The sequence below is a fragment of the Oncorhynchus clarkii genome, chromosome 15 (genome assembly GCF_045791955.1).
Source record: "Oncorhynchus clarkii lewisi isolate Uvic-CL-2024 chromosome 15, UVic_Ocla_1.0, whole genome shotgun sequence".
Lineage (NCBI taxonomy): Eukaryota > Metazoa > Chordata > Actinopteri > Salmoniformes > Salmonidae > Oncorhynchus > Oncorhynchus clarkii.
In genome coordinates, this window is record NC_092161.1 from 33,618,717 (window position 1) to 33,635,836 (window position 17,120).

The 17,120-nt window shown below is 42.1% G+C and overlaps 1 protein-coding gene across 2 annotated transcripts in view; it reads right to left on the reverse strand.

Annotated features, from left to right (window-relative positions):
* LOC139367229 (succinyl-CoA:glutarate-CoA transferase) overlaps window positions 1–17,120 on the reverse strand; it is a 164,626-nt gene that overhangs the window by 86,036 nt on the left and 61,470 nt on the right. For both annotated transcript variants that reach the window (XM_071105449.1, XM_071105451.1), the window contains 3 exons: window positions 16,591–16,662; window positions 16,289–16,386; window positions 12,998–13,100 (listed from right to left, as the gene is read on the reverse strand). In XM_071105449.1, the coding sequence (XP_070961550.1) occupies window positions 12,998–13,100; window positions 16,289–16,386; window positions 16,591–16,662 (273 nt within the window). The remainder of the gene's footprint in view (window positions 1–12,997; window positions 13,101–16,288; window positions 16,387–16,590; window positions 16,663–17,120) is intronic.

Consider the following 17,120-nt stretch of genomic DNA (forward strand, 5'->3'; position numbering starts at 1 on the left):
CGGCAACTGCTCCGCCCACAACCGTAAGGCTCTCCAGAGGGTAGTGAGGTCTGCACAACGCATCACCGGGGGCAAACTACCTGCCCTCCAGGACACCTACACCACCCGATGTCACAGGAAGGCCATAAAGATCATCAAGGACAACAACCACCCGAGCCAATGCCTGTTCACCCCGCTATCATCCAGAAGGCGAGGTCAGTACAGGTGCATCAAAGCTGGGACCGAGAGACTGAAAAACAGCTTCTATCTCAAGGCCATCAGACTGTTAAACAGCCACCACTAACATTGAGTGGCTAATGCCAACACACTGACTCAACTCCAGCCACTTTAATAATGGGAATTGATGGGAAATGATGTAAAATATATCACTAGCCACTTTAAACAATGCTACCTAATATAATGTTTACATACCCTACATTATTCATCTCATATGTATATGTATATGCTGTACTCTATATCATCTACTGCATCTTTATGTAATACATGTATCACTAGCCACTTTAACTATGCCACTTTGTTTACATACTCATCTCATATGTATATACTGCACTCAATACCATCTAATGTATCTTGCCTATGCCGCTCTGTAACATCACTCATTCATATATCTTTATGTACATATTCTTTATCCCCTTACACTTGTGTCTATAAGGTAGTAGTTTTGGAATTGTTAGCTAGATTACTTGTTGGTTATTACTGCATTGTCGGAACTAGAAGCACAAGCATTTCGCTACACTCGCATTAACATCTGCTAACCATGTATATGTGACAAATAAAATTTGATTTGATTTGTGTAGCCAAGTGATTTAAAAATCCACCACTCCAGAAACAAGTCTCTCACCCTTGCCGCTTGTTATAGACTCCCTTCAGCCCCTAGCTGTGCCCTGGACACCGTATGTGAATTGATCGCCCCCCATCTATCTTCAGAGTTCGTGCTGTTAGGTGAACAAAAACTGGGTAATGCTTAACACCCAGTCAGTCCTACAACCCTAAATGCGTAACCATGGGCATCATCCTGACCAACTTGCCTCCTAAATACACCTCTGCTGTCTTCAACAAGGATCTCAGCGATCACTGCCTCATTGCCTGCGTGAGTAATGGGTCAAACGACCACCCCTCATCACTGTCAAACGCTTCTTAAAACACTTCAGCGAGCAGCTCTTTCTAATCGACCTTGCCCGGGTATACCGGAAGGATATTGACCTCATCCCGTCAGAAGAAGATGCCTGGTTGCTCTTCAAAAGTGCTTTCCTCTCCATCTTAAATAAGCATGCCCCATTCAAAAAATGGAGAACTAAGAACAGATATAGCCCTTGGTTCACCTCAGACTTGACTGCCCTTGACCAGCACAAAAACATCCTGTGGCATTCTGCATTAGCATCGAACAGCCCCCGCGATATGCAACTTTTCAGGGAAGTCAGGAACCAATATACTCAGTCAGTTAGGAAAGCTAAGACTAGCTTTTTAGAACAGAAATTTGCTTCCTGTAGCACTAATTCCAAAACGTTTTGGGACACTGTAAAGTCCATGGAGAATAGGAGCACCTCCTCCCAGCTGCACACTGCACTGAGGATAGGAAACACTGTCACCACCAAAAAATCAACGATAATCTTTCATTTCAAAAAGCATTTTTCCACGGCTGGCCATGCTTAAACCTGGCTACCCCTACCCAACATTTCAGCACCCCCTGCAGCAACTTTCCCCCCTTCTCATTCACCCAAATCCAGAAAGCTGATGTTCTGAAAGAACTGCAAAATCTGGATCCCTACAAATCAGCTGGACTGGACAATCTTTTCAAAACAGTAATGTGCAGCCGTCTTCATCGACCTGGCAAAGGCTTTCAACTCTGTCAATCACCGCATTCTTATCGGCAGACTCAATAGCCTTGGCTTCTCAAATGAATGCCTCTCCTGGTTCACTAACTACTTCTCAGACAGAGTTCAGTGTGTCAAATCGGAGGGCCTGTTGTCCGGACCTCTGGCAGTCTCTGGGGGTGCCACAGGGTTCAATTCTCAGGCCGACTCTTTTCTCTGTATATATCAATGATGTCGCTCTTGCAGCTGGTGATTCTCTGATCCACCTCTACGCAGACGACACCATTCTGTATACATCTGTCCCTTCCTTTGGACACTGTGCTAACAAACCTCCAAACAAGCTTCAATGCCATACAACACTCCTTCCGTGGCCTCCAACTGCTTTTAAATGCTAGTAAAACTAAGTGCATGCTCTTCAACCGATTGCTGCCCGCACCCTACCACCCGACTAGCATCAATACTCTGGACGGTTCTGACTTGTGGACAACTACAAATGTGGACAACTACAAATACCTAGGTGTCTGGTTAGACTGTAAACTCTCCTTCCAGACTAACATTAAGCATCTCCAATCCAAAATTAAATCTAGAATCGGATTCCTATTTCGCAACAAAGCCTCCTTCACTCATGTCGCCAAACATACCCTCGTATAACCGACTATCCTACCGATCCTTGACTTTGGCAATGTCATTTACAAAATAGCCTCCAACACTCTACTCAGCAAACTGGATGTAGTCTATCACAGTGCCATCCATTTTATCACAAAAGCCCCATATACTACCCACCACTATGACCTGTATGCTCTGGTTGGCTGGCCCTCACTACATATCTGTCGCCAAACCCACTGGCTCCAGGTCATCTATAAGTCTTTGCTAGGTAAAGCCCCGCCTTATCTCAGCTCACTGGCCACCATAGCAACACCCACCCGTAGCACGCGCTCCAGCAGGTATATTGCACTGGTAATCCCCAAAGCCGCCTTTCCTTCCAGTTCTCTGCTGCCAATGACTGGAACGAATTGCAAAAATCTCTGAAGCTGGAGTCTTATATCTATCTCCCTCTCTAACTTTAAGCATCAGCTGTCAGAGCAGCTTACCGATCACTGTACCTGTACACAGCCAATCTGTAAATAGCACACCCGACTACCTCATCCCCATATTATTACTTACCATCTTGCTGTTTTGCACCCCAGTATCTCTACTTGCACATCATCATCTGCACATCTATCACTTCAGTAGTAATGCTAAATTGTAATTATGTTCACCTCTAGGGCCTATTTATTGCCTACCTCCCTACTCTTCTACATTTGCACACACTGCACATAGATTTTCTATTTTTCGTGTTATTGACTGTACATTTGTTTATGTGTAACTCTGTCTTCTTGTTTTTGTTGCACTGCTTTGCTTTATCTTGGCCAGGTCGCAGTTGGAAATGAGAACTTGTTTTCAACTGGCCTCCCTGGTTAAATGAAGGTGAAATAAAAATCTCTCTCTCCATACACACACGTACATAAATACAAATAAAACATATATTATATAAACATTTTCCTTTATTACTTTCTTACCCTACCACCCCTCCCTAATTGGAGTAAACTATTGAACAACAACGCTTAGGCTTCTACTTCCAGCTTATACATTTTACGGGCACACAGTCTACTTTACAATAGATCTATTTTGTTTTTTTACTCCTTTCCCCTCCTCTCACCTCAGCCACACCCGTCTGTTTCTTTCACAAAAATTCTGAACCTATTTGTTTGACAGACACAGTGTGTTTACATTAGTTATCTTGTTGTTATTATTTGTTATTATTCCCAACCTTTAGCTCCATTCAACCCATCCCATCTAACTCTTAACACAATCCATTTTGGATTTCTATTTGCCATATATTTTTCAACTGTGCTGTGATGTTTCACAAAAGTTCTGAACCTTTTTACAGATAGAGAATTTCAAAAATAAATGTTGCTAAATGTATATTATTGATCAATTGACTATGACTTTTCAGATCATCCAGTAGTGCTATCTGCAGTTAGCTCCAGGTAAATATTGCAATTCTTCAGCCATTCCTGGACCTGTGACCAAAAACAAGCTACATATGGACAGTACTTAAAAATAAATGATCTAATTATTTTGTCTCTTTGCAGCAAAATCTGCAGTGCTGAGGAGGTTGTATCCCCCCCCCCCCCCCCTCCCACACACACACACACACATAACATTCTATTGGTTGCAAGAATTTTGTATAATCATTTCAATAGAGAAATTATACGTTTTGAATCTGGCTTTGCTTTGCGTATCAGTTCATAAACAATGTGACATGAAATCGGTACATCGAAAATCTCTTCCCAACTATTTTGCAATCTATATTGCCCAGCTCTAAATATTTTGGTCCTTAAATTAAACTGTTGTACTTTTTTATTCATTTATTTTATTATTATTTTTGTAACCAATTATGGTCTTTAATGCAGGGTTAAGCGCCTTACTTTTTCCCCCTTCCACTATCCTCTACATTTTTGCTGTAATGCTGCAATTAGTTGGATGTAATTTTTGGTAGAGCAGACATTTCCATATATTTTTGTTAGCTGCATGTGTGACATAACTCCACATGTCCTATTTATGATATCATTTACAAAAGAATATAGCTTTTTAAATACTTTTTCAAAAAATAATGGTATTTAATCTATTAGTATATTTGAGGTAAACACAATATTTGCTGTATAATTGTTTGTATTTTTTTCTGGTGGATTAAATTGAAACTGAAACCAACCTTATATGGCTTGATTTAAAATAGAGATATTTGGGAGAGGATTTCCCTTTCAAATAACTGAAAGTGCGAAAAAGGCCACTTTTGAACATGGAATGAGATATTCTTATTCATGTTCTAGAGAAACAGTTCGGATTTAAGTATATCTTCTGTATGACTGAAGCCTTTAGTGAGATGTCTAATGCTTTAATATATAATAATTTTTGCCCCCCAAATTCATATTCATTATATAAATACGGACGTTTAATTTTGTGTGGGTTGCCGTTCCAAATAAAATGTTATATTTTTTTCTCATAGAATTTAAATAACTGTTCGCTAGGTGTAGGCAAGACCATTGTCACGACTCTGACCGAAGGTGGCTCCCCTTCCCGTTCGGGTGGGGCTCGGCGGTCGTCGTCGCCGGCCTACTAGCTGCCACTGATTATTTTCTCCCCCTCCTTGTGTGTTTATTGAGTACACCTGTTTTGAGTTGGTTATAATTAGTGAGGTTTTATTAGTCAGCCGGCCCGCCTGGTTCTTTGTGCGGGATTGATTATTGCAACCCTGGTGTTTGCATTAGATGTACATGTTTGTGTATTTAGTGCTAGACTGTTTTCGTTTCCCTGTGTCTGGGGCATTTGGGTTGAGCACCCGTAAGTGGGTTGCCGTAGTTCACCGTGTGTGCATTAAAGTAGCTCTTTATTGAACTCTGCTTTCCTGCGCAAATGTAAGTTATAATGTCATAACGAGTCAAGCAAAAAATTTACAATTGAGAGGAATATGTTAGTTAATGTAGAGACAAACGATTGTGCCTTTTTTTTGTCATAAAGTTAATTTACGAAAATGGCTATTTAGCAAGTCTTATCTGTCATGTCCAATACCAGGTGTATCAAACTCAAACTGTGTCTGCATGTATGTATTACAATTATACAATCAACAATGTATACAATTACCACTCCTGCCCCTGGGACATGAATGCCTACACATTGTATCTATGCAATAGACTAGAAACATGATTTAAGTAAAGGCTGCTTTGTAATTCATATTTACAGAATAAAAAACAGTACATCCTGCCAGCACGCCCACAAGCGTGCTGAATGACGTGTGGAAGAGAGCGAGGAACCAGATGGGAGTAACAATCCAGGCTATTTGCTCTTAGACCGGCATAATAATGTAATGAAACTTGCAGGGAGCAGGTTTCGAAACCTCAACATTCTAGTCCAGCACGCTATCGACTGTGCCCAAATGTATTAATTTTTGGTTGGGGCTGACTGTGGCTAAATGTGGAAAATGTATTATTATTAGTTATTCACAAGCTAGCAGGATGGGCAATTAGCTGAACAATAGACAATTCGACCTTTACTAAAGAACAGTTTAATTGCCGAGCTAGGTGTGAAATCTCCCCCCAACTTGCAACAAAAGATTTGTATCTGTATTTCCACATCTACAGTTGAAGTCAGACGTTTACATACACCTTAGCCAAACACATTTAAAATCAGTTTCACAATTCCTGACATTTAATCCTACTAGAAATGCACTGTCTTACGTCAGTTAAGATCACCACTTCATTTTAAGAATGTGAAATGTCAGAACATTAGGATAATTATTTATTTATTTCATCACATTCCCAGTGGGTCAGAAGTTTACATACACTCAATTAGTATTTGGTAGCATCGACTTTGAATTGTTTAACTTGGGTCAAACGTTACAGTTAGCCTTTCACAAGCTTCCCACAAGTTGGGTAAATTTTGGCCCATTCCTCCTGACAGAGCTGGTGTAACTGAGTCAGGTTTATAGGTCTCCTTGCTCGCACACACTTTTTTCAGTTCTGCCCACAAATGTTCTATAGGATTGAGGTCAGGGCTTTGTGATGGCAACTCCAATACCTTGACTTTGTTGTCCTTAAGCCATTTCGCCACGACTTTGGAAGTATGCTTGGGGTCGTTGTCCATTTGGAAGACCCATTTACGACCAAGCTTTAACTTCCTGACCGATGTCTTGAGCTGTTGCTTCAATATATCCACGTACCTTTCCATCCTCATGACGCCATCTATTTTGTGAAGTGCACCAGGACCCTCCTGCTGCAAAGTATCATCACAACATGATGCTGCCACCCCCGTGCTTCACGGTTGGGATGGTGTTCTTCGGCTTGCAAGCATCCCCCTTTTTCCTCCAAACATAATGATGGTCATTATGGCCAAACAGTTCTATTTTTGTTTCATCAGACCAGAGGACATTTCTCCGAAAATTACGATATTTGTCCCCATGTGCAGTTGCAAACTGTAGTCTGGCTTTTTGATGGCAGTGGCTTCTTCCTTGCTGAGCGGCCTTTCAGGTTATGTCGATATAGGACTCGTTTTACTGTGGATATAGATACTTTTGTACCGGTTTCCTCCAGCATCTTCACAAGGTCGTTTTCTGTTGTTCTGGGATTGATCTGCACTTTTCGCACCAAAGTACGTTCATCTCTAGGTGAGAGAACGCGTCTCCTTCCTGAGCGGTATGACGACTGCATGGTCTCATAGTGTTAATACATGTGTATTATTGTTTGTACAGTTCAATGTGGTACCTTCAGGCATTTGGAAATTGCTCCCAAGGATGAACCAGACTTGTGGAGGTCTACAATTATTCTTCTGAGGTCTTGGCTGATTTCTTTTGATTTTCCCATGATACCAAGCAAGGAGGCACTGAGTTTGAAGGTAGGCCTTGAAATACATCCACAGGTACATCTCCAAATGACTTGAATTATGTCAATTAGCCTATCAGAAGCTTCTAAAGCCATGACATAATTTCCTGGAATTTTCCAAGCTGTTTAAAGGCACAGTCAACTTAGTATATGTGAACTTCTGACTCACCGGAATTGTGATACAGTGAATTATAAGTGAAATAATCTGTCTTAACAATTGTTGGAAAAATTACTTGTGTCATGCACAAAGTAGATGTTCTAACCGACTTGCCAAAACTATAGTTTGTTAACAAGAAATTTGTGGAATGGTTGAAAAAGTGCATGTAATCTTCCAACTTCAACTGTACCTACACACATATCTACCTACACACGGTTAATGTTCTAAATATATATATATATATATCTAAAAGGATACCTTTAATGTTTCACTATTTCTATGAAATACACTCATCTGAAGAGCCTCCACTAACTGTCAGATATTTTGAGTGTACTCATGCTTAGGTTTAAGATGGGAAGACAATTAAGTCACAATAATGCAGAGGGTCTACTATGGGGTCTACCACCCATCAACCATGGGACCAGCTCAAGCATTGTAGCTAAACTGCTTAGGTAGAACGCAATCATTCTGAAGTAGATCATGACAAGGTGAAATAAAATTGCAATTTAAGCTAATGCCAGGAAAAAGACAAACCATCTAGCCAGCTAGTTAACGTGTAGTTGGAAGATTACAAGGTGAAGACAACAGGGTTCTAATATCCCATAACTCCACAAATCATGAGACCAGCTTTGCTAATGAAAAACTGCCCTCGTAGTCATTATATTTCTATAGGCGGTAGGCTACACTTCTGGGCAGATCACGCTAGAATCCTGTATGGAAGATATCCATATTACAGGGATTTGCACTAGAGCTATCCCTCAACAGGCCTACAATCCCCGGCCACTTTCTCCACGTCAAATACAATAACGTTCCTCTGCAGAGAATGACAATATGTTTCGATTTGATGTGCGACATGAGAGATATGCACTTGTTATGTCAGTGTCATTTCAACAATAATCTTCATTTTAATTTGACTTTACAAACAACAAGAGGGCTTAATTGGAGTCTATTTCTTCGGAGCCTAGACCTATATAAAATAACTTAACTGGCTGAGGTAGGCTATGAGGCTTAACAGCCTAATAGAGGTAGGACTGGTCAAAAATGTAGCATCCTACATAAAACAATAATTTAAAGAAAAAAAGTCTGCATTTTCGAACTAAAACCATGTAACCAATAATTAAACACGGTCTCCTCTGAACAGTTGATGTTGTAATATGTCTGTTACTTGAACTCTGTGAAGCATTTATTTAGGCTGCAATTTCTGAGGCTGGCAACTAATGAACTTATCCTCTGCAGCAGAGGTAACTCTGGGTCTTCCTTTCCTGTGGCGGTCCTCATGGGAGCCACTTTCATCATAGCGCTTGATGGTTTTTACGACTACACTCAAAAAAACGTCAAAGTTCTTGACATGTTCAGAATTGACAGACATTCATGTCTTAAAGTAATGATGGACTGTCGTTTCTCTTTGCTTATTTGAGCTGTTCTTTTACAAAATATTATGTTGTTCGTGAGTTGTTTATTACATAATGTTGCTGCTACCGACTATTATGACTGAAAAGAGCTTCTGGACATCAGAACTGTGATTACTCACCTCAGATTAGAATTAGTTTTTCTTCCATGAGTAGGACAGGAGGGATATACTACAGACACCCGACCAGGCCCAGATCCCCGTCATTCGCTGGAGAAGGAAACTGAGATTTCGCAGAAAAAGATCAGGGTGCCTTGTAAGGCTAATCTGCCTTTGCCTTCGGCAAAGTCACATCAGTGACTGGCTTAATCAATAAGAGCATTGAGGACGTAGTCCCCAAAGTGACTGTACACATTCCCCAACCAGAAGCCACGGATTACAGGCAAAATTCGCACTGAGCTAAAGGGTAGAGCTGTCGCTTTCAAGGAGCAGGAATCCCGCTATGCTCTCTGACGAACCATCAAACAGGCAACGCGTCAATACAGGACTAAGATCGAATCGTACTACACCGGCTCCGATGCTAGTGTAAGGCTGGTCATGGCTCACATTAACACCATTATCCCAGAAACCCTAGACCCACTACAATTTGCATACTGCACCAACAGATCCACAGATGATGCAATCTCTACTGCACTCTACACTCCCCTTTCCCACCTGTACAAAAGGAACACATATGTGAGAATGCTATTCATTGACTACAGTTAAGTGTTCAACACATTCGCCACGCTGATCCTCAACATGGGGGCCCCTCAGGGGTGTGTGCTCAGTCCCCTCCTGTACTCCCTTTTCACTCATGACTGCAGGCACAACTCCAACACCATCATTAAGTTTGCCGATGACACAACAGTGGTAGGCCTGATCACCGACAAGGATGAGACAAACTATAGGAAGGAGGTCAGAGACCTGACGGTGTTGTGCAAGGACAACAACCTCTCCCTCAACGTGATCAAGACAAAGAAGACAATTGTGGACTATAGGAAAAGGAGGACCGAGCACGCCCCCATTCTCATTGACGGGGCTGTAGTTGAGCAGGTTGAGAGCTTCAAGTTCCTTGGCGTCCACATCACCAACAAACTAATATGGTCCAAGCACACTAAGACAGTCGTGAAAAGGGCACGACAAAACCTATTCCCCCTCAGGAGACTGAAAATATTTGGCATGGGTCCTCAGATCCTCAAAAGGTTCTACAGCTGCACCACTGAGAGCATCCTGATGGGTTGCATCACTGCCTGGTATGGCAAACTGCTCGGCCTCCGACCGCAAGGTACTACAGAGGGTAGTGTGTAAGGCCCAGTAAATTACAAGGGCCAAGCTTCCTGCCATCCAGGACCTCTATACCAGGGGTTGTCATAGGAAGGCCCTAAAAATTTACAAAGACTCCAGCCACCCTAGTCATAGACTGTTCTCTCTGCTACCGCACGACAAGCGGTACCGGAGTGCCAAGTCTAGGTCCAAGATGCTTCTAAACAGCTTCTACCCCCAAGTCATAAGATTCCTGAACAGTTAATCAAATGGCTACCCAGACCTTTGAATTCCCCCCCCCCCCCCTCTTTGCTGCTGCTACTCTCTGTTATTATCTATGCATAGTCACTTAAATAACTCTACCTACATGTACATATTATCAACACCGGTCCCCTCGCACATTGACTCTGTACCGGTACCCTCTGTATACAGCCCCGCTATTGGTATTTACTGTTGCTCTTTAACTATGTGTTATTCTTATCTCTTACTCTTTTTTTGGGGGGGGGGGTTCTTAAACTGAATTGTTCGCTAAGGACTTGTAAGTAAGCATTTCACTATGAGGTCTACACCTGTTGTATTCGGCGCATGTGACAAATAAAATACAATTTGATTTGAATTCAACTATTAAACTTTAAGAAGGCACTACTGTTAATTGAAATGCATTCCAGGTGACTACCTCATGAAGCAGGTTGAGAGAATGCAGAGAGAATGCCAAGAGTGTGCAAAGCAGTCATCAAGACAAAGGGTGACTACTTTGAAGAATCTAAAATATATTTAGAACACTTTTTTGGTTACTACATATGTCTTATTTCAAAGTTGATGTCTTCATAATAATTCTACAATGTAGAAAATAGTAAAAATAAAAAACCCTTAAATGACTAGGTGTGTCCAAACTATTGACTGGTACTGTGTGTGACCGAGTACTGCGTACTCACCCTAGCAGAGCTGGTTAGGCTGTTATGTTATCCAGAGCAATGGTGACTGTGACTGTGTTGTCAGACTGTCAGTTCGTAAATTCAGAGAATTTTGCGTTCAGAGCGCACACTGGACGCTCTGGCCTATGAGTAGGGTTGATCTGAACATTCTGACCTCACAGCGGCAGTCAAGCATCCAAGCTAACTGGCCAACATTGGCTAGCTTGCTAGCTATTTCCAGACACATAATGACACTCTGACCATTTTGTTGGCCCTAGCAGAGCTGGTTTGGCTGTTCTCATGTTATCCAGAGCGTAGGTGACTGTAACTGTGCTGCTGGCAACAATTTAATTATGCTTTTTTGCCTAAGTTTACTGACGCCGGCCATATTCAATGGGGTTTGAGCGTTAGTAAATACGTCAGTTATTCTGAGCTCTAGCATGCTCAGACAAGAGTGCTCTGAAATCGGAGTAGATGGCCAGACTGAATTTACGAACAAACCCAAAATGGTTACTTGCATAGCGGAGTCTTTTGTTGCAAAGCAAAAGCCATTCTCTCTGTTCTTCTGCCCATCTTTATATTTTCTTTTGATTGGCTAGTCTGAGATGGTTTTTTCTTTGCAACTCTGCCTAGAAGGCCAGCCTCCCGGAGTCGCCTCTTCACTGTTGACGTTGAGACTGGTGTTTTGCAGGTACTATTTAATGTAGCTGCCAGTTGAGGACTTGTGAGGCGTCTTCTTTCTCAAAATAGACACTCATGTATTGTCCTCTTGCTCAGTTGTGCACCGGGGCCTCCCACTCTTTGTATTCTGGTTAGAGTCCGTTTGCGCTGTTCTGTGAAGGGAGTAGTACACAGCGTTGTACGAGAGCTTCCGTTTGATGACAATTTCTCACATGGAATAGGCTTCATTTCTCAGAACAAGAATAGACTGATGAGTTTCAGAAGAAAGGTCTTTGTTTCTGGCCATTTTGAGCCTGTAATCGAACCCACAAATGATGATGCTCCAGATACTCAACTAGTCTAAAGGCGGCCAGTTTTATTGCTTATTTAAACCAGCACAACAGTTTTCAACTGTGCTAACATAATTGTAAAAAGGTTGTCTAATGATCAATTAGCCTTTTAAAATGATCAAATTGGATTAGCTAACACAACGTGCCATTGGAACACAGGCGTGATAGTTGCTGTTAATGGTACGCCTACGTAGATATTTCATAAAAAAGAAATATCGCCGTTTCCAGCTACAATAGTCATTTATAACATTAACAATGTCTACACTGTATTTCTGATCAATTTGATGTTATTTTAAAAATGGACAACAAAAGAAAATTCTAAGTGACCCCAAAGGGTAGTGTGTATATATTTTGTTAACCTTTATTTAACCAGGCAAGTCAATTAAGAACAAATTTTACATTTACAATGACAGCCTGGACAGAAGATCCACAATAATACCTTGTTTGTCATTAGTTTTCTACACTCTTTTAAGCATTTAAGCTTTTAATTAATGTCTGTGACAGATCAAATATATGTTTTTCAGTCATCATAGAAACACTGTCCGCAGTAATCTCTTTCAATCACTTATTTTTTACCAACCCTCATTTAGCATAGAGATCCAATTAAAGATGTTGGGGGTAACTATTTTGAAGATCTCTCATAATAACAAACACCAGGTTGAGGAGCTGTGGTGATAACGAGATATCAAGCAGCAAGCAAGTGGTTGTTCATTTTCACAACTCCCTCTGGACCATACCAAATCTAAATATGAGAATAATGTCCTCGCTTTTCCAATCAATAGCTATTTGTGTATATCAATAGAAGAATTTGGAACCCACAACCCATGGTCATTACAGAGATCAACTGTAAGACCCTGCCCTACCTGCTGTGCTTGCCTCCTGACAGGTCATCATTGCAAAAAAATATATCTGTTCTTAATTCACTTACCTGTATTGATTAACATTTAATATAATTAAAATAACAAAGAGGAGGGGGTGAGTCTCAGATGAAACTGACTCGGAGGCCGTGTGAGCCAAAGCACTGTGGGGACTGACCTGTGGTTCGGAGAACACCTGCTGGATGTTGTTGATGGGGCCGCAGGGCACGCCTGTCCCCTCAAACCTCCTCAGCCACTCGCCTGTCAACTCTTCCAAGAACCTGGGAGCCGGGGAGGAAGAAGAAAGGGCGGGGGGGGGAGTTGTGGTTTGAAGAGACCGCAAAGTGAAGCTTTCAAAATTACAGCAGGGGACGAGGAGTTGGAGGCCACAGCCGGAGCTGTTCCAGAGACACAACAACTCCAGCAAGTGTATGTGGTCATATGTAGACCCTGCACTCAGCTTCCTGCCTTGCCCTCAATCGCAGAATATCCTAAGATGGCAAGAGTGAGGCACTCTCTCTCGCACTTGCTCTCTCTTCACCCACAATCCCCAGCAGTTGTACACTCACCACACACACAGGCGTGCATACTCGCCTACACACATGAACTTCGGGATAAAGAAACACTTGCCTGATTTGCCTTTTATGAAGCCAGAAAGAAAAATACGCACCCCAAAACAACAACATTGACGAATACGCTGATTCGGTGAGCGAGTCTATTAGCAAGTGCATCAGCGATGTTCTACCCACAGCAACTATTAAAAACATTCCCAAACTAGAAACCGTAGATTGATGGCAGCATTAGCGCAAAACTGAAAGCGAGAACCACTGCTTGTTAACCCTCGCAAGGATGCAGGCCCAGATGGCATCCCCAGCCATGCGCAGACCAGCTGGCTGGTGTGTTTACTGACATATTCAATCAATCCTTATCCCAGTCTGCTGTCCCCACATGCTTCAAGAGGGCCACCATTGTTCCTGTTCCCCTAAGGTAACTGAGCTAAACGACTACCACCCCGTAGCACTCACTTCCGTCATCATGAAGTGCTTGGAGAGACTAGTCAAGGGCCATATCACCTCCACCCTACCTGACACCCTAGACCCACTCCAATTTGCTTACTACGCAAATAGGTCCACGGACGACGCAATCGCAACCACACTGCACAAACCCATCTGGACAAGAGGAATACCTATGTGACAATGCTGTTCATCGACTACAGCTCAGCATTTAACACAATAGCACCCTCCAAACTCATCATCAAGCTCGATACCCTGGGTCTCGACCCCGCCCTGTGCAACTGGGTACTGGAAGTCCTGACGGGCCACCCCCAAGTGGTGAGGGTAGGTAACAACATCTTCACCCCGCTGATCCTCAACACTGGGGCCCCACAAGAGTGCGTTCTGAGCCCTCTCCTGTACTCCCTTTTCACCCACGACTGCGTGGCCACGCACGCCTCCAACTCAATCATCAAGTTTGCAGACAACAGTGGTAGGCTTGATTACCAACAACGACAAGACGGCCCTCAGTGTGGTGTCAGGAATGTAACCTCACACTCAACGTCAACAAAACAAAGGAGATGATCGTGGACTTCAGGAAACAGCAGAGGAGCACCCCCCCATCCACATCGACGGGACAGTAGTGGAGAGGGTAGTAAGTTAAGTTCCTTGGCGTACACATCACGGTCAAACTGAATTGGTCCACCTACACAGACAGTGTGGTGAAGAAGGCACAGCAGCGCATCTTCAACCTCAGGAGGCTGAAGAAATGTGGCTTGTCAGCAAAAGCACTCAAACTTTTACAGATGCACAATCGAGAGCATCCTGTGGGGCTGTATCACCGCCTGGTACGGCAACTGCTCCGCCCACAACCGTAAGACTCTCCAGAGGGTAGTGAGGTCTGCACAACGCATCACCGGGTGAAAACTACCTGCCCTCCAGGACACCTACACCACCCGATGTCACAGGAAGGCCATAAAGATCATCAAGGACAACAATGACCCAAGCTACTGCCTGTTCACCCCGCTATCATCCAGAAGGTGAGGTCAGTACAGGTGCATCAAAGCAGGGACCGAGAGACTGAAAAACAGCTTCTATCTCAAGGCCATCAGACTGTTAAACAGCCACCACTAACATTTGAGTGGCTGCTGCCATCATACTGACTCAATTCCAGCCACTTTAATGAAGGAAAAACTTATGCAAAAGTATCACTAGCCTCTTTAAACAATGCCACTTAATATAATGTTTCCATACCCTACATTACTCATCTCATATGTATATACTGTACCCTATATCATCTACTGCATCTTGCCATCTTTATATAATACATGTATCACTAGCCACTTTAAACAACACCACTTTTATGTTTACATACCCTACATTACTCATCTCATATGTATATAACGTACTCTATACCATCTACTGCATCTTGCCTATGCCGTTCTGTACCTTCACTCCTCCATATATTTTTAGGTACATATTCTTCATCCCTTTACACTTGTTTGTATAAGGTAGTTGTTGTGGAATTGTTAGGTTAGATTACTCGTTGGTTATTACTGCATTGTCGGAACTAGAAGCACAAGTATTTCGCTACACTCGCATTAACATCTGCTAACCATGTGTATGTGACAAATATAATTTGATTTGATTTTACACTGCTGTCCGATAAGGTCATGTCCGAATACCCATACTAGCATTCTAAATAGCAGCCATTTTCGCATTTTTTTTTTTTTTTATAGTAAGTGAAACTGAAAAAAATGTGTATGCTTTAAATGCCAGGATGTCATACTAATTTCTGCTTTTGATCTAGTACAATTATCTGGACATATTGAGGAAGAGAATTGTATTTTGAGACCCATGTGTGTCTGACCACAGCTGACAATCAGCTCTGGGGATGCACTGTACCAAAATGAACGATTGGCGGGAATCAACACAATTGTGCCTTAGCTGACACATTCTAAGTAGCATGAGACTAGAATGTTATTTGTTGCTTACTTCATTAGTTTTTACTTAACAGTACATTCTACATAGTATGCAGTAAAATGAGTACACAGTATGCAGTTTAAACAAGTAGTAGACAAGCCAGATTTCGGACACGGTCAGTGTCATGTAACGAGTCACCCTCCTCCGGTGGTATTAGATAACGTCCCATTGTTAAATGCCTCCGATCCCATCACGCCCCTTGACCCCTTAGAGAGGAAACAGCCGACCGGGCCTGGGGCCCAACGAGTGCTTTTCATGACAAAGCGACTAGAAGGGAGGGCAGATGAAAACATCTGTGTGATGGTCTCTGTGTCCTGTTGCCTTTTCTCTACGCCACATCCGTTACAGGCTCTCTGGCCAAACTGAGAACTTGCAGACTTACCAAACAACACATGAATATAGATGAGGAAAGCCTCTAGCTAAAAAAAATGTAATAATTGCCATAAGTCCGATTTTAAAAAAAACGTTGTTTACTGTGAAGAAGGAGGCTTTACCTCTGGGAGAGGATGTGAAGCAGCTCTTGGCGATGCTGCACTCTGAGTGTGTTGCTTTTGTACTTGGGCTCGTCAGACAGATGATTCAGGCCTAGCATCTGGAAACACAAAGTCTATACTAAGTCACTTGGAAGGGATTCTGGGTGACAGTTCAGTGATACTAGTAGCACTGTGAAATACTAACCATAATAGCAAACTGCGACAGAAAAGATTAACTAAAAGTAATATTTAAGCCCAATATGAAATTGCAAGATTATGTATTTTATGCTGTTTGATAATGCATGAAGGGTCATGCTACTTACTTTGCACACTTTGACAAACTGCTTGTCGTTGCCCGCAGCCACAACCAGGTATCCATCTTTGGTTTTGAAACCCTGAAAACAAGATTCAAGGCTTTTCATTATTTTTTAAAATGTTCTACATTGTAGAATAGTGAAGACAAACTATGAAATAACACATATATGTAATCATGTAGTAACTAAAAAAAAGTGATAAACAAACCAAAATGTATTTTATATTTGAGATTCTTCAAAATGGCCACCCTTTGCCTTGATGACAACTTTGCACACTCTTGGCATTCTCTCAACCAGCTTCATGAGGTAGTGACCTGGAATGATTTCAATTAAACAGGTGTGCCTTGTTAAAAGTTAATTTGTGGAATTGTCTTTTCTTCTTAATGCATTTGAGCCAATCAGTTGTTTTGTGACAAGATGGGGGGGGTATACAGAAGACAGCCCTATTTGTTAAAAGACCAAGTCCATATTATGTCAAAAACAGCTCAAATAAGCAAAGAGAAATGACAGACCATCATGCCTAGAAGGCCAGCATCCCG